At 36.1% G+C, this 27,827-nt stretch overlaps 1 protein-coding gene across 2 annotated transcripts in view; it reads left to right on the top strand.

Annotated features, from left to right (window-relative positions):
• Nucleotides 1–27,501, top strand: part of LOC129373491 (gamma-aminobutyric acid receptor subunit beta-2-like) — a 41,596-nt gene extending 14,095 nt beyond the window's left edge. Inside the window, exons 4-11 of one of the 2 annotated variants that reach the window (XM_055051450.1) lie at nt 4,078–4,298; nt 7,789–7,871; nt 17,439–17,576; nt 18,961–19,113; nt 20,722–20,966; nt 22,273–22,413; nt 22,651–23,026; nt 24,484–27,501. In XM_055051450.1, the coding sequence (XP_054907425.1) occupies nt 4,078–4,298; nt 7,789–7,871; nt 17,439–17,576; nt 18,961–19,113; nt 20,722–20,966; nt 22,273–22,413; nt 22,651–22,998 (1,329 nt within the window). In that variant the 3' untranslated portion in view covers nt 22,999–23,026; nt 24,484–27,501. Of the gene's footprint in view, nt 1–4,077; nt 4,299–7,788; nt 7,872–17,438; nt 17,577–18,960; nt 19,114–20,721; nt 20,967–22,272; nt 22,414–22,650 lie in introns of both variants that reach the window. The other variant, XM_055051449.1, reaches the window with a different exon arrangement.
• Nucleotides 27,502–27,827: the final 326 nt, after the last annotated feature.

Raw genomic sequence — 27,827 nt, 5'->3', positions numbered from 1 at the left:
GAGAATAAAAGCAATTTGCATCACTGCTTCACTGAGCCTTGAAATGTCTTTCATATACCCCCAGCTAAGCCTCTGCGCCTTCCATCCCTTTAAGCAAACTTGCCATATTTCCCCACATCTTTCACAGAAAACAAGATTTAAGGAGAAATGTATGGATGTATACCATGATGTCCACTTTCAGTCACTTTTTCTTTTTTCTTTTTTATTTGCAATGATACATGATACACAATTTTCAAATAAAATAGAAAAAAGAAAGATCAACCAGAGAAAACTTTCCAATTTTGAAAAATATAATTTCACCTGGTTGTTGTAATATTTTTCAATTGTACAAGATTGATTAGAATATGTTAAAGAATATGTTAGATGCAGTTTATAATATCTATCTGATAAATCCAATATTAGCTCATATTATTAGGGATTTGTACATCCTGTTCTGGTATTAACATTACCACATGTCATTGGAAATTATTTGTTTTCAGTGCTGGTCATTATGACCTCAAGCCTTCATTCAAAATTCAAAGCATTTTGATTCCTAAACTAATCCCTGTTCAGAAACTGATCTTAGATCTTCTTAGTGCTGCACTGAAAATGAACCAAAGTTTTATACCAGAAGTGGATTAAAATTCTGGTCCATCTGCATCTGAAGAGCATCTCAGAAATCAGTCTCTGTAGATTTCACACATCTTTAGGCAAAATAATTTTAAATGACTTGCATTGTTATCTGTAGTCCATCGTCCTTTCATTGCTGAGCTTTAGCAGTTGTTGATGGTCTTTGTGTTGATACTTTACAGTAATCATAGCAGTGTAAAATTCTGATTGCAAAAAAGTTTTGGATATAATTTCCTGTGGGTGACAGGTGGATTGCATGCAATAGAAAAATCCTTGTTGATTTCATAGGCCGGGGTAATGGGCTCAGACAAGTTTAAAATGGTGGCTCAAACAACCATTCATTGCAACCAAGGTTTGCAGAATGGCAAATATCAAATGCATGTTACCCTTGAAGCACAAGAATTAAAATTACAATCTTCCCATTGCATGACACCCACTCCTCCCACTACACAACACAATCAGAAAAATAAACTCAAACTTCATTAAACTGAGTAAAGCTATATTCTAAGATGTTCTGTTCTAATAATGTCCAATGCTTTGTGACTTTTATGTAATTGATTGCATTTTGCTAGTCTTTTTTTTGTACCTGCATGTGTTTTTAATAAAGTGAGGTAAGTAAAAAACAAACAAAAAAAACTTCCAAGTGGTTTCCATTAAAACATGGATCTGATCTTAAAATTAGACCGTCAAAGAATTACATATTTAATTGTTCCACCAATGCCTTCACTGACTGTGGTTTCTGAGCCCATAAGATAGTCCATACAATTCAATAAAATTGGTTACATTTTACAAGTTTAATTATCAACAGTTCGGTAAGAAGTTATCTTGATTAGGAAACCTATTACCTCTGCAGGCAACGAGAACAGAGTATTATTAAATTTTGATAATGAATTCTGCAACAGTCTTGATGGCACATTGTCTTCCTTTGCAGCTGAGGAGCTGCTTTCAGAAATTCAACATCTTTATTTCATAATCACTGTCTCTGTTTCCATTCCTCTCCTCCGATCTCTTTACATCTCCATAGTTTATGAACTGATGCTCATTATGACACTTTTTATGAGAACCCCCCAGCTCCAACACACACACCCCATTGCATTTTGTTGGAGATGCGGAGTCTCATTTTTTTTCCAGTTTCCCACAGAGAGGAAACACTAAAGACACAGGAGCTGGATGTTCAAAGTAAAATCTCAATACTGGCCCTCAGCCACAGTGCAGATATAATGTGTTGCATTTAGACCAGCTCTGGGTCCCCGACACCTACTCCCTGACTGTGTATGTCTCATTTCTTGATTCTGTACTGATAGCCAGATATAAAAGCGTCATTATGCATATGTAAAAGAGGCATTTCTACAGTTTTACTCGTCAAAGTAAAGTGCTAAAGCCTGGCGATATGTTTTAATGACTGTAAAGTAGGTAGTTTTAGAGGATGGCATGGCAACAAGCATATCTTTGCTGCACACGCTGTGGTGCTCAGCATGCCGGAAATCACCAACCTGGGACCAAAGAGTAGAGCAGGCAGCACATGCAGTCAGAGATGTGCTTGTGCAACCCAAATTGGAAACGTCAATTTGCAATTGATGCAAACTTTCTTCAAAGTTAAAAACAAATTACAGTAAAGATGTTATTCAGTTATCTTCAACCTTTCTATATTTGATGCATTTTGCCTTTGGGTTGGAGCAAATTATTTCTGTATATAGTGCCACTTTTTTTCTCTTTAATCTGTTTCTTTCTCAAATGTATTTTACAAATGCCCTTCAATGTAAATAATTGAATAGTACCATGCAGAGTTTTAGCTCTGATCTGCTCAGATCAGGATTTTCTTCCTAGACCAATTACGGTGTCGCATGCTACTGCTCTCACTAATGTTTTTAAATAAAACTCTGTTCTCAAACATGACTGTCAGCACCAGTAGCACAATATGCTACAATTAACAATAACATAACACAACCTATTTAAGTCAAACATGAGGAAAGCTGTTCCCATTTCCTTGACTCGCCCTAATCAACACCCCAGCTTACAGTTCCCAAGGTGCTGTTGGATGTCAGATCCATAGCCAATGGGTGTATTCAAAAATGCATGTTCAGCCCCTTTGTGGGAAGTGGATGAGCCTGTCATGACGAAAAGTTCCCTGAAACAGCTATTTTATTTAACCTAGTTTTTATGGATGATCTGCAGTCTTCTTGTTTTATTCGGTTCCAGGAGAATCTCACTTCTGGGTTTGTTTTTGACATGTCCTACATTGACTACCAAGGAATTGTAATCTGTTAAACTGTTTCTATTTGTTTACAAATAATTAACTTACAGTACAGGGTTCAGTACGACTATATGCTTGTGTGTGACAGAAAGTTTATATTCACACGTATTGAGAATATGTGTGCTTAAATATAAGATGTTTTATGAAATCGCTGGATATTAACAGAGCAAACAGATACTTGACTGACAAAAGTCTGACTGTGGAAGCTTTGCACAAAACAAAGTCGCTCACAATTTTAATCTCAATTTTTTTTTTCCAAGTTCATATTCTGTCTGCAAGTAATGAAACTCTTTATTATTCATTGTATAACTATTGCTCTTGGTTATTAATTTCAGTATTTGGTGATTAAACTTATAATACTTCAGTGTTACATGTCTTGAGAGAATTCTGATACCTAAAACGTCCCTTTAAAATTTATTCATTTGCTTGAGGCTCACATTATTCACTGTAGTTCCTACAGTGAACACATTTTGATGTTGCTGCAAAGAAAATCTGCCTGTAATTTGCAACTGGGAGCAGAAGAGGAATCTGCAACTCTAACAGAACGGATATTATTCTGACCAGTTTGCTGGAGCAATGATTTTATTGTCATTTTTTCTTCCATTGTCCCTTTTCTGATGCTAAAAAACATGGTCACCTTCAGGAATCTAGAGTTCAGATCCCAGTGGATCAGAGCTCTCCTGGCATCAAAACTGGGACAAACCCCCTAATAAGGTTTTGTCAGATCTGTCAATATATCACATACACAATCCCATGAATATTAAACCACAGGGAACCTGGAAGAAAGTTTGTACTTTCTTTTTTTGTGGCTGTATTGTACATTTATGACCCAGATTTAAGTAACATAGCAAATAGAAACTTTTATCTCATTGTATACAAGAAGCACAGTTGGTGCAACACAAACCATTGGTGCTTCTCACTTACTTCAATCATCTACTGAAGTTTCTGTTGTGTCCTGGGTCCTTCTTGGTCCAGTAAATCTGCTGTTCCTCCATTCGCTTGAGTCTGAATTTCATTCATTAATAAAATCTAGTCTTATCTAAACTTAGTTCTTGCCAGGAAAAAAGTGTAACGGGACATTTTTGTAAAATGCTTGCTTTGTGAAATAACCGTTTCCTCTCTTCCTCATTTCTTTTGTAAGTCTTTGACAATTTGACAGCTTATCTATATGGTTTTTTTTCTGTTTTTCTGTCCTCCTTTGTGTGCACTCACAGGACTACACATTAACGATGTACTTCCAGCAGGCCTGGCGAGACAAGCGGCTGTCCTACTCAGAGATCCCCCTCAATCTGACCTTAGATAACCGGGTGGCTGACCAGCTCTGGGTCCCCGACACCTACTTCCTCAATGACAAGAAGTCGTTTGTTCATGGTGTCACAGTGAAAAATCGAATGATCCGACTGCATCCGGATGGCACCGTATTGTACGGCCTAAGGTCAGATCTTAATCTCTTGAAGTAGTATTTACAACCACATTACAAGACATCTGGGTTGGATTTCATGTTTGTCTTTAAAACACAAATAAACTAAATAATGATGGGTGCTTGCAGTAAGTTAGAACATAAAATTTAAACCAAATTAATTTTTCACCTTCACTATAGCAGTAAATCTACACTCAGAGGCAAATTATGGAAATACAATGTATCTTCTGGGTGCAGCAGAGATATGCATAATAAATGACTTTTATGTTAGATTATGGTTTTACAAAGACTTAAAGGAACTTAAATTTCAAATTTCAAAAGTTTTCTTTGTTTTAATGTACACCAGGGATTAGAGTCTGTCTGATCGGTTTGCAGGCTAATCATCTGCTCAGTTCTGGCACTTTGAAATGATTTTTCCAAGTCAGTTCAGCAAATATAGATACTTATATTGTAGTCGTGGTTACAATGCAGCTTAATTATGCATATTTTAAAGTGTGTTGATTCTGTTTTCTTGAAATGACTAGGATTTGTTGCTTTATTTAACAAGATGTTTTATAGTGGAGACTAATTTTCAATGTTACAGTCAAACCTAAAATGTAAATTCTTTTGAAGAGATACCAAAGAAAACGTAAGTGCAACTGAAGTTTTCTCCACCTGTATGCAGCTTGGCATTAGACATCCTACATTGAGAAGATGCTAAAGACAGACATTTTAGCAAAAAACAATTTCACTAGGTTTTCTCTTTGGGCTGTGCTTGACTGGGCTCCATGGGTGAAAGGTTGTCCATGAGATGCTTGCCAGAGGGCCCCCTGTCCTGGTCTGGCTCCAGAGGGGGCCCTGGTGAGGAAACACCAGATGCATTTCCATTAACGATAGAATTGCACAATTTGAATTTCGAAATAACTCAATTTTGGAAATGAAAGTTCTTGCACTGGGATGAGGTGGTTTTTCAGCTGTAATTGGCTTGTAGATTTTTTTTCTTAAGTTCCTTTACAGTACAACGGTTGACAGAATAAAACTATCTGTTCCAGTAAACAGCTTTGATTTAAACTGTCAAATGAGCTTCCATGTATCCTAGAGAGCAAAGTAACAAATCCTTCCTTCATTATTGGTTGAAGTTAAAGTTTTCAAACCATTTCTGTTTTTAGATGTTTGACTTTCAACTTTTTTTCAGTTCCTTAAGCTGGAAGCACTGTCACTTAAAATGACAAGTTGTGTTGTCGTATATTTTCTCTAAATGTGAGGAAATGCTTAACCACAGTGGTAAGGAATCCCTTCTCTCTTTTCAGCTTTCATTTAGAGTTGCTAACGGAGATGGATGCTAGCAGCAGAAGACTGTGCCATTAAAGGGCATATTTAATCATTTTTATAACTCTTCCCCTTCAGTTATCTTCTAACTTGTAGCACACAATGGTTATATTCATTCCAATGTCTGAAAGTTAGGAAGATGTTAGAAAAGAAAAAAAACAAAAAACAAAGGAAAGAACATTAGTGCAAGAAAGTCGAGGACTCAGTCACAAGATTAAAAGGTGAAGAAGTATGAAAATTGTGCATAAAACATGGGCTTCCTAACACAAAAGTGAAGTATAAGTGGCAGTAGTCAAAAGAAACGTGACATGAAGAGGAACAAACATATAAAGCTATGAGTCTCACTGGACAAGTCAGATTTATTTAAAAATTTTGGAATGAAGGGGAAATCTCATCCATGTTGATGAAGTTCACTGGTACCTTGTGTTCAGTTATCTGCAGAAAAACGATCAACTGTCATGCATCAAAAATACATAAATACCAGGAATCATCATTAACACACCAAGGAAATTCAGAATTCTAAATGGAAACTAACCTGTTTGTAGTGCTTTTATTGAACGATTAAAAATCATTCAATCTGTATTATCAGCATCCCCACAAGGAAAATATCTCTGAAAGCGAAAAGAGGTCCAACCTGGTGTTAGTCTGCATATGTGTGTTACAAAGTGTATGACTTGTGTTTCTGAACACAATGTTTTTCCTGAATAGACATATTGTGTGTAGGATTACATAAAGTCACTTGCTGAGGTGTTTATCAAGCTTTAACCTGGCAAAACGGGGCACATGTCGAGGCAACAGCAAGACATCTAAATTGCACAGCTTTATTGACTATTAAGGATTTAAAAATGCAATAATCAGAGACCAACTAATTAGCCATTTGGAGTAAAAATGTCAAACAGCAATATTTTCCCTAAGATTCACCACCCTTATGTTTTCATGATAGGCTGTGGGTGGGAAGCAGCTGGCAGTGGGGGCTGACTGTGCTCTGAATGCTGTCATTACCTTAAATATCAAATGATGCATCACTGGTAGTCGGCAAATAGTGTGTTTTTCAATGGAATTGCCATGGTAATGAAGTCTTCAGATCCTACACAGTAAATGTCATCTATGAAAAGAACATTTCAGGATACAGAAAAAAGGGAAAGCAATTTCCCAGTCTCTTTCGAAGTGTTGCACTTTCTGATTTGCTCTTTCATTTCGCTTTTTTGATCACATATTATAACCAATTCATGAATCTGCATCGTTAAGATAATATCACACACTGATAACATTACTGGTAACACTGGTAACCCATTTGACGATCTACTCCCAAGCCATAAAAAACCGTGTCAAGGGAGGAATGTTGCTGTGTGCCACTTAATTGAAAGAGCAAGCTAGAAAGGGAGATAATAGTAGGGAGGCATTTTGACCATCCAGGGACTCTCAGATTCACAGCAAGAAACAATGCTTCACTCAAACATTCAGTTAGTTTCCCCCAAACTCCACCTGAGGCTATTGTACTGAGTTCTACACCACTGACTTCCTCTTGAGACAGAAATCAGAAAGTTGTCTGTAAGTAACCAGCAAATTACTCCTCGGCCAAATACTTTGAAGCCGACCAGCAAATCCACTGCATGGAGGTAAATGCTGACAAAGTCAGTTGACTAGAGGGAAATAAAAAGAAAATCCATTTAAATTTCCAAAACAGACAACTTTCTTATCTCAAGTCCCTACCACCACCACCAGAGCTCAGAAAAATGCACCTGTAATGTTTTTTTCATTAAATATATTCATTTGAATACCACATGGTAATCATGAGTTTGAAATACAACTCTTGGCTGAATGAGTGAAAACTAACAGCATGTAAATCAGATGAGCATAAATTGCAATTTTATTGAGAAACCGCATAGCAGATTTTTAAATATGGCCTTTACTGCCTGCATCACATGGCAATTTCTTAAAACTCTCTAACCTCCAAACTCAGGCCCAGTTAATATTGTATAGTTGTTTTGCAATTTCATGCATTGAAAATGGTTTTTATGTGGTTCTAGAAAGCAGCTTTTTACATGCTTGTGCAATTTTGTATATTTCACCATAAAAGACAACAAAGATTTAGTTTTCTTCTTTATGGAAGGGTATTTACAGTTGTCTCAACTTCATGAGCTATGTCTAGAGTACAACTCATTAAGTTTATTCCCTCTCCTGTCTTACTTTTCAGAATTACGACCACAGCTGCTTGTATGATGGACCTAAGAAGGTATCCACTAGATGAGCAAAACTGCACACTGGAAATAGAGAGCTGTAAGTCTGTTTTGTTAACTAGCAACAAGGTACTCCAGTCACCATTTAAAAGATTTTAATCAAACCTCATGAGGCTTATAAACTGAGACTCATGACTTATTTTGGTATTTTACAGGATGGCAACGTAATTTAACTCAGTCTTGAAAATGTCATTTTTATGTATGGTTACTGCCAAATATTGTTCTCTTAGTGTAATATATTGTAATATATAGATTTTTAACTAGCTTTAGGTTAACAGTCATCTGATTACAACCTATGAGTCACTTGACATGAAATTTATCCCAGATTGAATTATTTCCCTGTTGCACTCATAAGCAGGACAATAAAATACGTGATGAGTGGGAGTGACCTAAGAGCTTCTGCTATTATGTTTGAAGCAATTTGCTGGGAATATGCAGACTCCTTCGCTGACTTGATTGCTGATGCACATAAGTGAGATACTCCAGGTTCGAAGTGAAGGCTGAGCTTGTCAAGAATGAACATACTTTTAACATCATACACTGTTCTTTGCCATTTTGAATAATTTGAACTTGGAGACAATACTTGAAATGCTGGGACAGCAAGAACATATATAGGATATCTCCAAAATATCAATCAATCAAATTTTATTTGTATTGCACATTTCAGAAGCAAGGCATTTCAAAGTGCTTTAAATTATAACAAACATAAAAACACAGGCATGCAACTTAGAAAATGCTGTCAATTTTTGATGCAATGTTCTTCACTGAATGTGTCAACATTCCAGCATTTCTACAACCTGTTATTGATTCATGGATTCAACAGCAGCAAATGTTGATTAATTTTCACTATTTTTTCCCTTCCAGTCTTTTAATCAAAAAAACTTAAAGGTTTTAGTACCTTGGGAAGGCTTTTGTGCTTAATTTTTGTTTAAATTGAATTGTCACATACTACGCTCTGTGCTGTGTGGGATGCACTTAAAGCTATTTATTTGAACAAACCTTTGGGTGTCAGTAAGCAATTCAGAGGAAGACAGAGAGACAATGAATGGTTACAAATGAAACGTTTCACAGCAGGTGATCAAGATGTGGGCAACAAAGTTGCCTCTATGGATTATGTTGGCCATCTTCAGGGTGTGAATTGGCTGCAAACATGTTTTAATGGGTGTCAAGAATGAATCTAACACCTAAGTTCATGTCATGATGAATCTTTTTCAAGCCAAATAATATAAATGCTGTAGCACACTTTTGCTGCAATGTCAAGACAGGTCATTGCATGAAAAGATGATGTCCCCAAAGATAAATAAGAAAGACTAAAGACTAAAAAGATCAAAACACACGCACACACTTTCCACGTGTTTAATCTCAGCAGTGGGGCTTTGGGAAACACATTGTAATAATATCTGAACAAAATCAACAATTCTATGGGGTTTCATATGTTATAGTGCCTTCATTGTGTTCAATCATTTGTTGGAAGGTTGATTTACATCCTTCTCTCTCCAATAAATTTGAAATTTGCATTTTCTCGGTTCTTACCGTTTCTGTTGTCCTACTTTGATGCTTTCTCTCTCTCTTTTTGTACATGTTCAGATACATAATGAACTGTTTCATTTGTCCATCAGGATGACTATTAATTATTGCCTTTGTAACTTTGCTGTGTTAAACATAATACCATGAACAGTTTGCTTGAGCTCAGCTCTTTTACCCATTTTTTTCTGATTAGATTTTTACTTCTCCGATTATCATACTGAACCCTGGACTACAAAAATCAGAATCTATTGTTTTTACTTCATATGTATAAATGCAACACAGAGTGGTGTAGTGAAGATTGTATGCTATACCAAGGGCATAATTTGTATGAACACACATACTTTTTAATTTATTTCAACCTAATAGTAACTGGTCACATACACTCCCAGGAACGTCGTTCTTATTGTTACCGATTTTTGTTATCAGAAATTTATCAGTTCTAACTTACTAATTTATTGTTCTATTCAAATGACAAAATGCTTTTGTTCTTCAGCATTAATGTTCAACAATCTTTTGTTGTTGACAAGAAAAAAGTTTGGTACCAGAATACATATTTAATGTTAAGTTCATTTTAAACTGTTATGCTAAGTAAATGTTAATATAATGTTCTTACATGGTAATCATTAATATAATGTGTATAATATAATGGATTTATTTCTACTATAAAAAAACAAATTATGAAGCTGAAAGAAAATAAAGCAAAGCTGAGTAAGGCCTCACAGAGTAAGGCCCCAAAATCTGACGATCTCACTTTGTATTTAGACTCCAGCAAAACACCAAGTGTTTAAAATTCCAGTCATTTATTTCCACAAGCTTGGATTTCCACAAGTTTGGCATATCCAAGCTGTGGGAATGTCATATACATTTGCACAATGAAGCAGTGAGAGTATGACAGTAGTTATTGATTTCAGTCAGAGAAAAGTAAATGGAAACAAATTAAAGACAAATTATACCAACAGTCGGATATGAATAGAGTGAACATAATCCAGTATATTCCACACATTCAGAAGCAGAAATTTTGCGTCTTAGAGCCTTTTATATGGATATTACACAGAAATATGTTTCCGACTGATTAGCAGGTTAAAATGTTTTTTCAGTGGCTGAAAAACACAAAGAAGACAACAAAGACAAACCTTCAGGACTCGCTGCATGCTCTCATACATGCTACAGCAGAAACAACATGGAGAGATGAGGAAAAAGAACATCACTGCTCATTTCTCTTTTAGATTCTGTAAACTTACAGAGAAGCTAATATTTTGTAACAGCATTCCTTCAAAGTAGCAGCCATATTATCTGCTCCAGCAATCCACATCAAATAGATGGATTTATCTTTCCTTTCTATTTCACTTCTGCTGGTTGAGCTCAAACTATTTCTAGAAGCTGCAGACGTCCTGTGTGGTGTTAATGGTTTTCACACTCAGGTTACATGGCTTATTTCTTTTTTTCTACCATCAAATGATTCCTCTGTGTTCAGACAATATTGAGCAGTTGATAGCATGCTGCAGAATCATTTTTAATTACTAGACTAGGAATGACATTACAGTCACTTTGAACTTAATGAAATTCATTTGAGGAACATTTGGGAGTGAATTAGGTCATCTTCGTTCACTGCAGAGGATGAGGAGAAGGTTGTTGTCAGCAGGAATGTTTTCAATTGCTGTATGTTTTTGAAGCATTGTCCTTTGGTAAAATATGAAAACTGGGATTATAATCACACATCCAGCTAATGTGATGAGATTATGTACAACTTACCTGGATAATGCTTTGTGAGACAGTCTTCTCTTCGAGGAGAGGTAGTTTTGAGATAACACCTCTAGTGAAGCCCACAATTTTAGTTAAAAAAACAGCATCTATTTTTATATTTATACTAATTTGTCCATACAGGGGTGCAGTAAAGCTAGTGTTATTTAACAAAGTTGATTAGACAACCTTATCTAACTGAGTTAGTTAACTAACAATAGTTTTCTCCAGAGTAACTAATTAACCTTAGCAGTCATGTTCTTGGACTGTGGGAGGAAGCTGAAGTACCAAAGACAACTCAAGCTTGCATGAAAAGAACAAGCAGAGATGCATTTGCATGCAGGACTTTCCTGCCCCAGTGCAACATCACATGTGCCAGTCCTTTCAATAAAAAAAATATGTATTTTTTTTCTTTGTTGTTAATAAAAATAATAGCAAAAGCTTTATTTAATATTGTTACCCTAAGGCAGATCAAAATCTTTTCTTGTTTTTTTTTTTTTTTTTTTTTATTTATTTTCCTCCAAAATGTTTTTCTCTTATTGAAACGAATCAACTGTGACATTATTTCATAAGTCTGAAAAAGAAAAGAGCCTGGAGTCAGATTTGGTAGAGTCCCAGTTAAATAGATTTAGTATCATATTGTTATTCCATCTGATGTTATCATGAACAATTTTATGTATTTTGCTCTGTGCAAATGTTTTAACAATACAACACAGACAAACTTATTGTGTCTATTTAACTTCTTTCAAATTATGGACCATTTTGTTTGGCTTCTATTCATGACTTTTGTATTCAACTATTTATAACTAAACAAGTCATCAGCCTGACTGTCGATGAAAAAGGAACTGGCTTTAGTCAATGAATCCTGCTTATCCTGCTCTCTCTCGTCCTTACTGATAACTCTGCCTGTAAATTATTTTTTAATTTTAAGGCGACAGTTTTTATAGTTATATTTACATTATTGACATCTTAACTGGATTTTTCCAAACCTAAGGACTGGGGGATTTTCTTACTTTTATTTTCACCTTACTTTTCTTTACCTCCAAGTTAAACCAGGGCAAAATGCCTCCGGCTGACCCCAAGGACATGAGCAGTATTTTACAACGACTTCAGTTTATAGAAATGAAGATTAAACTACTGGAGGTGAACTTTGAGATCAACGCTACTTGTGGAAATGAAACAACTCTTCCTCAAATCAACGGAGAGGTCGTGCGCCCTGCACCGAGCAGCTCACCCTGGAACGCTCTGGGTGCCAAGCCGAAACGGGAGTCTCGCACTGCGGATCCGATGAGACGATTATCAGGGAGAACCCCGCACCTGGACGAATCAGCGTGGCCGGCTCTGAGCCGAAACCCACCTTCAACTTCAACACCTGCTCCGCCAAAGAAAGACAAACAAGCAGCTGCAACTAAAACGCCTCCACCGACCCCACGGACAAAGCAACCAGCAAGAGCCTCAAAACATTCTGACTCTGTGGGAATCCCACTGAAAAACAGATTTTCTGCACTCCAGCCTGAGCTTCTGAGTGAAACTTCGCCTTCAAACATCAACAGTGAGGCAAGACCAACACATTCATCCCCCAAAGCTCCCAAGGACAAAGCGACCACCAGGAAAACTAAAGGTAACCCAAAAGTGCTTGTTGTTGGAGATGAGGCAGTAAAGGGAATCAGTGACGTTTGCAATCCAAGGAAAACAAGAGTGATGTATTTTCCTGGTGACACTGTATCTGATTTAACCAACAAACTGCTCTCTCTAACCACTGATCAGCCAGATATTGAGACTTTAGTTGTGCATGTTGGAGCCAACGATCTGGCAAAGCAAAAGTCTGAGATTCTAAAAAAGGACTTTAACATTCTTCTGGACACTATGGAAAAAGAATGAAGTTATTTCTCAGTGGTCCAATTCCATCACCTCAATGGGGAGACGAAAAACACTCCAGGCTGCTCACCATCAACAAATGGCTGATTAAAACCTGCTCTACCAGCTCAGTGACCTTCATCGATAACCTCTGGATCTATTGGCAGCGCTTTCACCTTTTTGGAAGAGGAGGACGCAATCTTAATAAACATGGGATAAAGCTACTCGCTGCAAACCTTTTTTATTTTATCAACAAGGACAGCAACAGGATCATCGCGTCAGAAGAACAGGCTCAAGGATGTCTGCCTAGGATGGAACGCTCCCCGGATCAGGAGCACGATATTCCAAAACAAGCTGATAAATCGACTGGAGACGGAGCGACTGCTTCCCTCGCTCCTTCCCCCCTCCCTCTCTGCTCCTCCAAGCATTCACAGGATTCAATGGATACCAATGAAGAAATGTCTTCCGGACCAGAGTTTCTTAAATTTACAGATGGAATGAATCAACAGGTTCGCCTCGGCACTCTCCTTAGCACTCACGTAGCAGACATCACTACATTTAAGCAACCTGCCCCTGACCTCCCAGAGGATCCATCACTCTGCGTTTCTGAGGTCTGAGGCCGGGGACCAGATATTATCTTTACACCCGTCTTCCTCCAGAATGCATCTGGCCCCCTGGAAATGCAGAACAGGACATTACCTGTCCGGATCACTACAAGAAAATTAACAAAAAATAGAAATATGAAATACAGCGGTCCTAATTCAAACCTCAGAGTGATCCCCTGCCTAAAGGAACCTCAGACTGAAAATCTTTTGGCCTCCAAGCCACTTAAAGTAGCTCTTTTAAATATCAGATCACTCTGTGCTAAAGCTCTGTTAATTAATGATTTCATCACTGAGTATAATGTTGATGTTATGTTTCTGACAGAAACATGGTTGAATGACGATAATGACCAAATTGTACTCATTGAATCAGCGCCTCCTGACTACAATTTTTTAAGTGAGAATAGAAAACATAAAAAAGGAGGAGGCGTGGCTTCTATATTTAAAAATACCATAAACTGTAGTAAAATCTCTTTCGGTCATTTCACATCTTTTGAGTATCTTGGAATTCAGGTTAAAGGCTTCAAACGAACTTTGACACTAACTTTATACAAAACTCCAGCATATGTGGAAAATTTCTTTACTGACTTGAATGATCTTCTTTCTCTCATATGCATTGATTATGATTGTTTAATAATTGTTGGTGATTTTAACATTCATGTGGACAAACCCGAAAACAGAGGAGCAAAAAAGCTCTCTGATATTTTAGAAAATTTTGGTTTAACACAACATATTAAACAAGCAACACACACTCAAGGACACACACTGGACCTGGTTATCAGTAAGGGTGTGAATATTTCCAATGTCTCTGTAACTGATGTCGCCCTGTCGGATCACTTCGCTGTTATCTTTGAAGGTTCTTTATTCTTTGACCCACTTGGACAAACAGCTACTGTCACAAAACGTTCTTTCACAGAAAACACAGCAGAAACATTTAATCAAATCTACTCTTCCTCCTCACCCTTAAGCTGTAATGATGTAGATAAGTTGGTAGATGATTTTCAGTCTAAAGTTTCATATATCATTGATTCCATTGCCCCAATTAAAGTAAAGGTTTTGACTGGTAGAAAGAAATCTCCATGGAGAAATGCACAAATAGTTCGGTCTGCAAGGCAAGTCTGCCGCAGGGCAGAACGACAATGGCGTAAAACTCAACTTCACGTTCATCACGACATCTACAAAGAAAAACTACGTAACTATCACTTAACACTAAAACATGGAAGGGAGGCTTTCTTTGCAGATGTCATAAAGAAAAACATCAACAATGCTCGAACTTTATTTGCAACAGTTGACAGGCTCACAAACCCTCCTGTGACGTTTCCACCTGAATTCCAATCTAATGTTGCCTGTAATAAGTTTTCTGATTTCTTTTCAGAGAAAATCCAAAAAATCAGAGGATTAATCTGCACATCAACTTCAAAGCCAGAACCATTGCTGTACCAAAACAAAACAAATACAGAAAAAATGACCCATTTTCAACTACTTAATTATAAAACTCTAGAAGAAATTATAAGTCAATTAAGTTCAAGCTCCTGCTGTCTGGATGTCCTTCCCACACATTTCTTTAAGAAAGTCCTGCCTGTTATTGCTACTGATCTGATCCAAATCGTAAACTCATCGCTTACATCAGGTGTTTTCCCCCAGGCTTTGAAAACAGCAGTCATCAAACCACTGTTAAAAAAGAACAACCTGGACAAATCACTATTGCAGAATTACAGGCCAATCTCAAACCTCCCATTCATCAGCAAAGTTATTGAAAAAACTGTGTGTAAACAATTAAATAGTTTCCTCATGATGACCAACTGCTTTGACACTTTCCAGTCTGGTTTTCGTGCTCACCACAGCACGGAGACTGCCCTCGTAAAAGTATTCAATGATATCCATATAAATACGGACTGTGGGAGAACCACGGTGCTGGTTCTGTTGGATCTCAGTGCAGCTTTTGACACTGTCGACCATGACATATTACTGAATCGACTTGAAAGTTGGGTTGGACTCTCTGGTTCGGTGCTCGACTGGTTTGAATCCTACATAAAGAACAGGGATTTCTTTGTTTCAATTGGAAACTTCTCATCAAAGAGGTCAAAGGTCACATGTGGGGTACCCCAAGGTTCAATCCTAGGACCCCTCTTATTTAATATTTATATTCTCCCACTAGCTCAGGTTATAACAGGAAATAATATTAGCTACCACAAATATGCAGATGACACACAGCTCTACATTACGATGTCACCAGGTGACTCTGAACCCATCCAATCACTGAATAAATGCTTAGAGCAGATAAATGTGTGGATGTGCCAAAACTTTCTCCAGCTGAACAAAAACAAAACTGAAGTCATTATTTTTGGACCTAAAGAGGAACGATCTAGAGTCAATGCACAGCTTCAGTTATTACAACTAAAAACTAGCGATCAGGCCCGAAACCTGGGAGTAGAGATGGACTCGGACTTGAACCTCCAGAGCCACATAAAGACAGTAACAAAATCGGCCTTCTATCACCTGAAGAACATCTCCAGGATTAGAGGACTAATGTCTCAGCCAGATCTAGAGAAACTCATTCATGCGTTTGTCTTTAGTCGCATTGATTATTGCAACAGCATCTTCACAGGCCTGTCCAACAAATCAATCAAACAGCTGCAACTGATCCAGAATGCTGCTGCTCGCGTTCTCACTAGAACCAGGAAGATAGAGCACAAACACCAGTTTTAAAGTCCCTCCACTGGCTCCCTGTAGCTCAAAGAATAGATTTTAAAATACTCTTGTTGGTTTACAAATCACTGAACGGTTTTAGCACCACAATACATCAAAGATCTGCTGTTGTGGTATCAACCTTCCAGACCTCTCAGGTCTTCTGGTTCTGGTCTGCTCTGCATCCCCAGAACCAGAAACCAAGAGAGGAGAAGCAGCTTTCAGCATCTATGCACCAAAAATTTGGAACAAACTTCCAGAAAAATGTAAAACAGCGGAAACCCTGACTTCCTTCAAATCTCAAGTAAAAACGCACCTGTTTAGAGTTGCATTTGAAATGTAATATGTATGGATTTGATTTTGTGGATATGTATGTAATTTTTTTTTTTTTTTTTTTTTTTTTTTTTTTTTTTTTTTTTTTCCTGTTGTGGGCAACGGGGCCCGGCGAATACCCGTGGTTAAACGAACGGCGGAGTCCGGCGGTAACAGGCGCTTAAATTCCGTGTCAAAGGGAAAGTGGAAAAAAGGGAGAAAGAGAAGAAAAAGAAAAGGGGAAAGGAAAAGAAGGGAAAAAAAAAAAAAAAAAAACCTTGGTATTTTATTCTATGTTGCATGCCTTCGTGTTTTGTGTTTATGATGTAAAGCACTTTGAAATGCCTTGTAGCTGAAATGTGCTATACAAATAAAATTTGATTGATTGATTGATTGAAAGGGTGAGGAAAAAACATTGAATCAATAAAAGAAATCTTTGTAGTTTTTTATAGACAAATAAGTACAACTTTGTCTTTCATCAGTTCTAGAACCTTAAAGAATAAATGATGAAGCAATTACTAATTAAATATTAATAGGTCATACATTGCAGTATGTATTGTTTCTTCATGAACAACTGACATTTTTCTACCATATGAAACTTATTTTAATTAATATTTTTATGCCTGATACAAAGTTATTATTTACTCCTAATAAATAAATCAGTTTTATTCAATTTATGACTCTCACTCCCTTCACTAAAACTGAAATAGTTAACTTTGCCTGATTCATTCAGTAACATCTCTAATTTCAGTTGCCTTATTACCAAATATTGTCCTCTTAACATAATTAAAAATGTTAAAAGTTACTCGAAGTGTCATTTAAATACCTGCACAGGTAACAGGTGAGATATTCATGAAAGCGATGTTTGTCCTCTGTACCAGATGGTTACACCACTGATGACATTGAATTCTACTGGCGAGGAGGAGATAACGCTGTGACAGGGGTGGACAAGATTGAACTACCCCAGTTCTCCATTGTGGATCATAAACTTATCTCCAAGAATGTTGTCTTCTCCACAGGTAATGTTCATGGGCATACGTCACATTGTATACCATAATAAAAGTAAATGTTCATGCTATTAGCTATAACTTTGCTGTAATGTCTGGGATTGAAATAGTCATGCAAATGCAACATACCACTGGCTGCAGCACCCTAACCCTAACCCTAAAAAAAAACAACATAATCAGTTATTTAGCAATGATGGAAAACACACACACAATAAATTCATCTTTCACTTTAAGCATATTTATGAATTTGCTTTGCAGTTTAGCATTTACAATGTTTTATATATATATATATATATATATATATATATATATATATATATATATATATATATATATATATATATATATATATATGTAGAGAGAGAGAGAGAGAGAGAGAGAGAGAGAGAGAGAGTACAGGTGTAGATATTGCAATGTGTAACCATGTAGTGATATTAAAAGAATGCAGAGATTGAAAGTTTGTTTTGTTTTCAGAATATCAAATTCTGAAAGCCTTTTAATAACATTTCTGTAAGTGCAGAATGCACAATGTAAACCATCAAAATACATCTGGAGCTTTGAGCAACAATGATTTTCATCCTGTTTTAATTTTATATCAACAAGTGACAAAACTGAGCAAATGTAATACTTACATCCGACTGAGTTTTCCAATCATTTTTAAAAGTGTGTTACATTAATGAGTGAGGCTAAATGGTTCAGTTCAATCACTCAGATTTAAACAATAAAAAATTAAAATCATCAACAAAGAAAACATTGAGCTTGATACTTCTTTAAAGGCTTTATTGGCCTTTATTTAAGAGTGAATTGTCAGGTAAGTGGGTAATGAGAGATCCTGGTCCCCAGGCTGGGAATCAAACCTGCGACAGCAGGTTAGAGGACTAAGGCCTTCAGATGTGGGTTGTGCTTAACCCTGGAACCGCCACAGCTCTGCCAGAGCTTGACGCTCTTTCAACCTCGCGAAGTGACTTTTGGTTATTTGTAGTTTTTTATTATTTCTTAAAAAAAGTTTCCATTAGAGTCACATTTTCACGGCAGGTCAAAAGTATGCATCGCTGACTGCACATTTTAACACAACTTTCATGAATTGTGCACACTTTTATCTGTGGCACTGTTTAAATAAACGCATGCAATGTTGTAACACTTAATTCAGACCAAATGATGGCCGACGCTCCTTGAACCAACTTTTCAGGATCTGACCCTGACAAATTCTGGCATTGTCATCCCATGTGATGTAATTCTTTAAACTATGTCACATAGTTTGTTTAAGGAATGAGAAGCTGCTTACTTCTGCAGTTAGCATGAAAAAAGTAGTTCTAAGCTAAAGAACTTAAAAATGAAAATTACATATATATCAGATTATTTTTTTAATCATTTCCCTCTTTTCTCATCTGATCAGGCTCTTATCCACGTCTTTCCCTAAGTTTCAAGCTGAAGAGGAATATTGGATATTTCATCTTGCAAACATACATGCCTTCTATACTTATCACCATTCTGTCCTGGGTCTCTTTCTGGATCAACTACGATGCCTCTGCAGCCAGGGTGGCTCTAGGTGAGCGATTTCAGTGAATGTTTGATTAACGTTGGCTTGTGTTAAGCTTCCTAATTGTTGCATGTTATGAAGCACAAATTTAAGAAGGTAAACATTTTCCTGTCATATCCATCACATCAGATGGACATTTAGGAACTCCATTATTCACAATTACAGTAAATTCAGAAACTTTAAGTATCCTTACATTTTTAACTCCTCCTCTGCCTTGTAAAACCAGCATAGGCTTGCTGCAGATATTGCATTTATGAGAAGCTTCTTTTTTTTTTTAATCACAAAACTCCATCAAGCTAGCTTCATCCTCAATCCCCAGTTTAGCCCACAGGGCAATTTCACTGATTGACGACTGTGCCGCATTTAGTGATCCTGTGGGAAGGCATGCGTGGGATGAAAAAAACCCCAAAAAAACAAAAAATAAAAGGTAATGCTCTGTAATGGAGGCAGGTCAACAGTGTTGGGAAATATTCCGTCATGCTCTTTTTCACACTGGATTTAGGAACCACTTAACTCTGACCTGATTTAGGGGCATTAAAGTGGACACGTAAAAGCTGAATCACATGGTTGCTGTGTCCAAAAATCCTTTGTCAGTGTTGTTAAGCCTTTATAAAACCTGTGTGGGACATTGCTTCAATCCTTTTTAAACACCGGTCAACTCTGTGACAGTAAAAAAAAAAAAAGTTTTCTGTGACTAAATAGAAATTAGCTTATTTTTGTTTGTTTTTTAAAAGCTGTTGTCTTTGAGAGGATTTCCTGGTGTTTTATGTGCTTTAAACCTATGTTTCTGTTTGCTCTGGAAAAGTAAAGCTAAGCTTCAGAATTAGGCTTTCCATGTTATTTATAAAGCACAGTGATTAGCAACCCTAGTGAAGATGTGTGCAAAAACATCAATGTTTTCAAGTTTTCTCCAACCTTGTTTGTCAAAGTTGTAATTGTGCTAAAATTTCACTGATTGCTCTAAAACCAGATATGGGTATGCTAAGATAACTCGATCAACACTCATCTGCCTTATTTCAATGGTAATTTTTCTTGCAGTTTTCCATCTTTTAAGAGGGACCAAGATAATCTTCCTCCTGTATCCCATAATATTTATATACTAAGGAAAAATTAAGTTCTTTATTACAAATTAAAAGTTCCTACATAAAGTGAAGTGTTAATTAGTAAAACATTTCAGCCACTATGTATTTTATCAAAGGTTGGATCTAAAAAAAAAACCTGTCAGATTATGCAACTGTGTTGCTATTGTAAATCAGGATGACACTAAAAATGAGAATATTCAAAGAAATTGCTGTATATAAAAGTTGGCTTATCAAACATGAGAAGCTCTTGACAAGTAAACACTATTAAAGTTGACATATAAATTTAAAATGGCTGCACTACTTCAGGTTTGAGTGCTTTATCTTGTCCCTCAAAGAGCATTCAAATGCCTAGAGTGTCATTAATGTCGGCAGCTTTAATGAATCAGAAATTGTTTGCCTCTTTGGTGTCAATAGGAAAGATTTGAGTGAGTGAATTAGTTTGATCTTACAAAGAGTTATATATTTTTGTTGTTCTTCTCATGATTAGTTTTATGTCGTGATTCAGTGATGCTGTGAAATTATTCTTCTTTACCAGGTATTACCACGGTGCTCACCATGACAACCATTAACACCCACCTGAGAGAAACCCTTCCCAAAATTCCTTATGTCAAGGCCATAGACATGTACCTCATGGGCTGCTTTGTGTTTGTCTTCCTGGCTCTGCTGGAGTATGCTCTGGTGAACTACATCTTCTTTGGTCAGGGTCCTCAGCGTCAGAAAAAGGCTGCTGAGAAGACAGCAACAGCAAACAATGAAAAGATGAGGATGGATCCAAATAAGGTAAAAGTTTACTGAAATGTGTTGATGCGTTTCATGTATTTGGCATGTTGCAGTGTCCAGTTCAATTTCAGCTTTATTTTTTATTTGAAGATGTCTTCATATTTTTCTTTATACGCTCAGTGACACATCCTGACAAACCCTGATACTCCCCTCTTGAAGCTTGAGGTGTATTTTCTGTAACACATAATCTGTTCTGGTGTCCAGTTTAGACTTAGACTTAGACTTAGACTTAGACTTCCTTCATTGTCATTGTACAAAAAAAACACAAGGTGAATCTTGACAACGAAATGTCGTTACTTGGCTACCAGTGTAGCAGAGCTAAAACCTTATACTGATGTGTCAAAGAACAATTTTTAAACCTCCCTGGTCTTTGTTTACATTCTCTGTGCCAAAAGAGTGTGGGCTTAGTGTGATAGAGGTTCCCTTCCTGCAAAACTCTGTCGATGTTAAACATAGGTAGTCTCTTAATGCTTATATGGGCGTATTCTTTCATATTTGTTGTAGGTCTTGTAATGATTTTTTAGCAATGTTTATTACTTTTATTATGTAGTGGTCAGCTTTCAGGGGAAGTTGTTTGCAGTCAGGTCTGAGCATGTTGTCAGTTGTTTTGACTATCCACTTGTAGAGTGTTTTCCTTATAGCCAAATTGATTTTTTTCTTTAAAATTCCTTTGAGATGCTTTTAACGGAGACTTAAAAGCTGCTACACCAAAAAAAAAACAACAAAAAAAACACATTTGATCTCACTGTGGTGTTCATTCTACCTTTAACAGCCAGGACCACATCAAGCCATCTGTATAAGGTTTATGTTGGCCAAACCTTTATTTAGCTGCAGGTTTCTATTACACTTGACAACAAGTTAGAAAAGTTATTTTGTTCATGGTAGTTTTATTTGGATTTTTGGTATAATATGGGTAAAGTTCAAACTAAATATCACATTTCCAAATATGTTACAAACACACATAAATTAGAAAAAAAATGCAAAAGATTAATTTGTGGTAAGTGGGTTGATTTGAACATGATATGAACCACGTTTGCACAGTGAGCTAAGATGGTAATTGCTATAATGGTCTATTATCTCTTAAGGAAATATGATATGTTTAAGTTAAGTGAAGCCATGCAGTGTACCCTTTTTTGGAGTTAAGTGTGATATTAAAAACACAGTGCTTACATAACAGTTTCAAAAATTTAGGACATCGTTTCAAACCAAATCAATAGTTTTTGGGGTTTTTTCCACAAATGTTCCACAATCTTTCAGATATTAAATTCCTCATGTTTTCTTAGTTTTCCTTGCTACTTGTCTGCAGTGGCTGGTGGGAAACGTGGTTGGCAGAGATGATACTCTGTACGCAAGAATAAAACAAAGAGACCTTGCTGGCCATGATTCAATGTGGGAGCCAATATTCATGGATGATGCAGCAATTGGGCTTGGAGATCAAAAAAACAAGGTACTGCAAAATCTGTTTCTATACGTTCATAGCATACATAGCATTGACTGACAAGCCCGCCCCAGTACAAACAGTATTCATATGTAACATTATGCACATCTGAACCTAATGCAGTTTGTTAACTTATTGAGTAAAAAATACCAACACAGGAAAGTGAAAAGGTATTGAAATTTTCATTTACATAATAAATTTTTTTTTTTCTGTTCAATGATATATTTGCAACTCTTCTGTTGACAGATGGACACACATGAAAACATCCTCTTGGGCACTCTGGATATCAAGAATGACATGGGTGTTACAGAGCTGGCTCTGGGTCTCAATGACCCGCGAAATACCATGTTAACATATGACAGCTCAAATCTGCAATATCGCAAATCAGGGCTGACAAGGCACAACTTTGGGCGAAATGCACTGGAGCGCCACATGACTCAAAAGAAAAGCAGACTTCGGAGGCGGGCCTCTCAGTTAAAAATCACCATCCCGGACTTGACTGATGTAAACTCTATCGACAAATGGTCACGAATGATCTTCCCAACTGTATTTTCCTTCTTTAACATTGTTTACTGGCTCTACTATGTAAATTAAAGACAAACAGGACATGAACACATCAAAGGTAAATAAGAATTTAACGTTTGTATTTGAGTGACTTCATATTTATGTTCTCTTGTAAAACTAGATGGGATTGCTGTATTCGGGACTGAATCCATGACTTCTGGAAGCACAATCTTTGCTGGCTAACACACAAAAACCTTATGGAAAAGAGATTACATACTTATAAGGTGCCTGTTCCTGAACAGTTGTTTATACTGTTAAGTGTTTTGTTTTTATTGAATATCTCATCATCTCTCGGTCTGTTTGTTTTAAACCACTAAGTCAATTTTGATTTAGAGAACACATCATTAACAATGCTAGGCATAAACTTATAAAAACTATTTCAAACATGTTTACTTTCACTGAGACTGCTTACAAATGATGAAACAAACTTAAAGTCTACAGGGTTATCTCACAATTATCATGTCAAATACTATAGTCTATCACTGATCTAATTGCATGAACTTGCTGGAAAAAAAAACTGTAAAAATGCTTAAGAATGAAAATATATTGTATAATATAAAGTTAACATTTTTATAACACCGTGATTTTTAAAACTTTTTCTAATGTAATAAATTGATAGCACTACAAAACTGTATTTTCCTGACATTTTTGTCAGTTTATCATCCTCTTCTGTAAATTTACAAATAATACCACCAATGTGTACAAATATCTTTAATATGCTTGTCGATTAAAAAAAAAAAGGATATAACTACTATGACTAAACCACTGAAAACCTTTAGTTTGGTTCACGGTATCAAAATCCAGAAAGACTGAAGAACAGGAGTGGCAAAAAAAGACATCACAATTCTGTTCTTGATTACTTTTTTTTTTTGTTAAAAGCACACAATTAAATAAAAAAAGGTCCCATGGCTCATTTCAATAAAAACAATGCAATAGTACAAAATGTTACTTTTCCTTTTTTATGGCACTACTTCAATAGCTCTGTATAGGTTTACTGATTATTAGCTTCTGCAAACATTTTCTGATTGTTGTAGATTTAATAATTTTTACAAATCAGGAAAAGGCTCGTGGTAATTAAACAAGTTTATCACACACTATGATTCTAAGCTTTGGAGTGCACAGTTACAAGTATGCTTTTATTTTACATTGTTTGCAAGCCAAGAGGCTTAACCACACTCCTTGCACTCGGTGCTTTGGGCCCCGTCTTGAGGCAAACTTAATTATCTTTACTTTGATGATTTTGTTGTCAAAATTTATAAGGAATTAAATTGCTAGCAAAATATACTTATATCTTAGGTACTCTGTGCATAACTTCAGCTCTAAGTTTTATAAATTATGAACTCTTAACATCTAAATGTCATTAAATTTGTGACAAACTATCAAGTTAAAAAATGTGTTTGAAGCTTCATTGTATTGACATGTTACTCCAGAATATGGAGTAGTTGCAAATACCTGAATACCTTTAGGTGAATGCCTTTAATGTCAGGGATTTACAATGTTTTTTTTTCCCCCCAGGTTCTTTTGGGGCCTGTATTTTATGATGCTACATCCACCAAATTGAGAATCATGTGAAAACATAATGCCAAACTCAGACATCAATGCATATCACCCAACATCAGAGCTGTGGCAGCTAAGTCTTCAGTTCCAATTTAAGTTCGTCAAGTGAAGAATTAAAAAGGTATCTGTTCAGTGCAGTACCCTTAATACTTAACAAACCAGCACCCTGCATGTGTTTGAAAGGGCTCTGTGGTACTCAGTGTGCTTTTAATTCACCACAATGGTAAAAGACAACTTATGATAAAAACTACCAAAAGTAAAAAAAATCACCAACAATTCAAGTGGAACACTGAGAGTTTCATTTCATTTTAACCAGGTTTGTTAGGTTGCTTTGACATAGAAAGTGGCATATACAGTGCAGTCCACAAAACTCTTTCTTACGACTATCTTGTGCAATGCTAAGGTATGTGAGGTGCAGAGCATTCTACCATGTGCCATACAATCACGTTAAAGTATTTAAGCTTGTGTATCAGGCTGCTTGTGATCTCAGCATGCTCAGTTGGAAGAACGCAGAAGGATCACAGCAGCTACGCCATTGATTTCAGAGAACCTGGTTATTTTTAGTGCTCTCCACTCAGTGTCAATTTAACCATACTATTGCTGCTCATGTTCCTTTTCCACTCATGATCAGTACATGTCTGTGCATTGGTTTCTCTTTACCACATTGCCACATGCTAGTTTTCACCTAAAAAAAAAAAAACACTATTTGTAACAAACAGCCGAGCCAGTGTGCAGTTTCCAATGTTCCCTTCTCCCCGACACCAAGCCAGAACGCACAGCCGACACAAAACATGCAACTTCCTATGAAAAAACAGCCTTATTCTGATGCCCACATGTCAGATTAACCTTTTCCAAAAGCTATGTCACCAAAATATGTCGTGAGAAAATCACTAATTTTTGAAAATTGACATCATAATTCATAACTTCTTCTTATGATTGGCCCATTTGAACTTCTAGCACAGGAATCCAAAAAGAGGAAGTCCAGACAGAGCACTGACAGCTGAAGAAAGGAAAGATTAGAATCAAGTGGAATTGTGTAGGAAGGAAATTCCCAGATTATGACAAAAGTGGCCTAAACAAAAACAGAAAATTAAAACAAGGACAACAAAAGAAATGGAAAATAAGTGGTTCAAAATTAAGGCACAGGTTAGGGAAACATAATGAAAAGACAGAAATGTCTCAAATTAAAATGAATAGATATTGATATAAAAATAGCTCTAAATGAATGAAAAAAAATTAGCAAGTAATTAAATATGAAGGACTGAGGGAAGACATATGTTTTGCACTAATTCCAAGTGTGGATGATGTAAGTGAACATATTAGAAAGACATAAACAATGCAATCAGAAAAAAAATACTAAAAAACGACAACAATGTATATATCAGGAAAGATTATTAGTCTTGGAACATATTGCTGTACATACACAAAATTTGGAAATTAAAGCAACATTTCTAGTTTTTTTTCTTCTGCTATGTAAAGCAAAAACAAAGGGTGATGTGAAACAATGTAAATAATCTGCTGTGGAGTCATTTCTACTTAGTTTATGAAAGTCCATGTCGTTTTTAACCAAAGTGTAAAGTTGTATTCATGAATGTAGCTCATGCTTTTGCACCATGGATTTACTGACTGCAGAAGTAAAGCAAGTTCTACAACACATGATTTACTAAAACAAGATTTTAACTGATATTCTTCATCAAGTCACAATTCAGCTATCAAAAAACACAATTTTAACTGATACTAGTCATAGTTCTTCCCCTGGAGGAGCCCCATCTTCTGTTGCCCCAAACCAACCAAAACCTAGAAAACTGAATTCTAGGTCAAAATTAAATGAGTTGCCATCCTGCACAAAGCACATATCACTTATCAACAGCAAGCACCCACACCTTACAGACAGCATATGCAAAAATAAGCAACATAAAACTTGTTCAAAACGCAGCTAGCAGATGAGGTTTATTATTATTATTATTATTATTATTATTATTATTATTATTATTATTATTATTATTATTATTATTATTATTATTATGTGCTGGACTTTCTAATGTCGCCCTAAAAAACCAACAAAATGGCATCCATCTGTTACTGATCATATAAAGATTTGTTTAATAAATGTATTTGTTGTTCTTATGAGAGAGGGGCTTTGTGAGCTTGTTTCTGATGTTTTGATTTGTTTTGTTGCTTTCTGTGTTCATTATACAGAATTGTACTTTCGTTCCACTAAACACAAAATCTAGCCATTTTAACATATTTGAAGTGTCTTTTACATACTAAGTCCACTTCAGCTATAATTAGAGCTTTGTAATATTCAGAGTACTACTGTACATGGTTTGATGTGGTGTATTTAAATGTGAGCCTGCTCGGAGTGAATGTTTTCCAGATACATGTGTTTTAAAGCACACTGGTACAAATATATGTGTGTAACTCACTAATATTTGGTTATTTTGTTATTTGGTTTCATATATTTTTATACTTCTATATTCTATGTAAAAAAATATCAATTTTCATATTTATAATATTGAGAAATATTGCATTGCCCTATTGGGCAGAAAATGTTTAGATATTTATTAGAATCAAGTCCTTTCATAATTGTGCAAAATTCACAACTACAAGATCACAAATGGTTTGAAGTTCACTTATTTTTTTCGTTGTGCATTAGCTTGAAGGTTTTGGAAACGGAAGGTTTATTGCAGAGAGTTATGTCCTCTGGAGCATAAAAGAGCGATACTGTAAATGCCTGCATGACACATCTCAGAAACGGTGCACGTTTGCACACACTCACAGAAGAAGCCTTAGCCTCCTGCTGCCCTGGACCTCCTGCCAAACTGCTTCAGCCTCCATTCACCTTCTCAACACCCTCTGACCTGAAACCAAGAGCTCTTCCCTTTTTGAAGATACGTCCTGTAAAAAGTCGTTTTTTGTGTTTATTATAAAAACTATGGAATTTACTACATTGTTAATAAATATTGTATAAAGTTCTGAATGCGAGTGATTATTACAAATTTATGCTCAAAAACACAAAATATTACTTATGTATTTCTTATGTAGATTTGGGTGTAAAGGAGCCGATTATTAGTCAATAATTCCTTAATATTTATGAAAAATAGTAATACTACTGGCAAATTGTTTTGACTTAAGACAAGACGTTTCCCTCATAAATAAAATAATCTGCCAGTGGAACGAGGGCTTCTTTTTAAAATCTCTATTATGGCCAAGGGTTACATTTATGTAGCTTTTAAAAAGAGAGATGATGTTGTTTGGGTCCAGAAGGTTTGACCCAGGTAATACAGTTTAAAAGATAATTA

The sequence above is a fragment of the Poeciliopsis prolifica genome, unplaced genomic scaffold (genome assembly GCF_027474105.1).
Source record: "Poeciliopsis prolifica strain line A6 unplaced genomic scaffold, Auburn_PproV2 SCAFFOLD033, whole genome shotgun sequence".
Classification (NCBI taxonomy): domain Eukaryota; kingdom Metazoa; phylum Chordata; class Actinopteri; order Cyprinodontiformes; family Poeciliidae; genus Poeciliopsis; species Poeciliopsis prolifica.
Note: the sequence above shows the minus strand (reverse complement) of the source record. Positions and strands in the feature narration are given on the sequence as shown.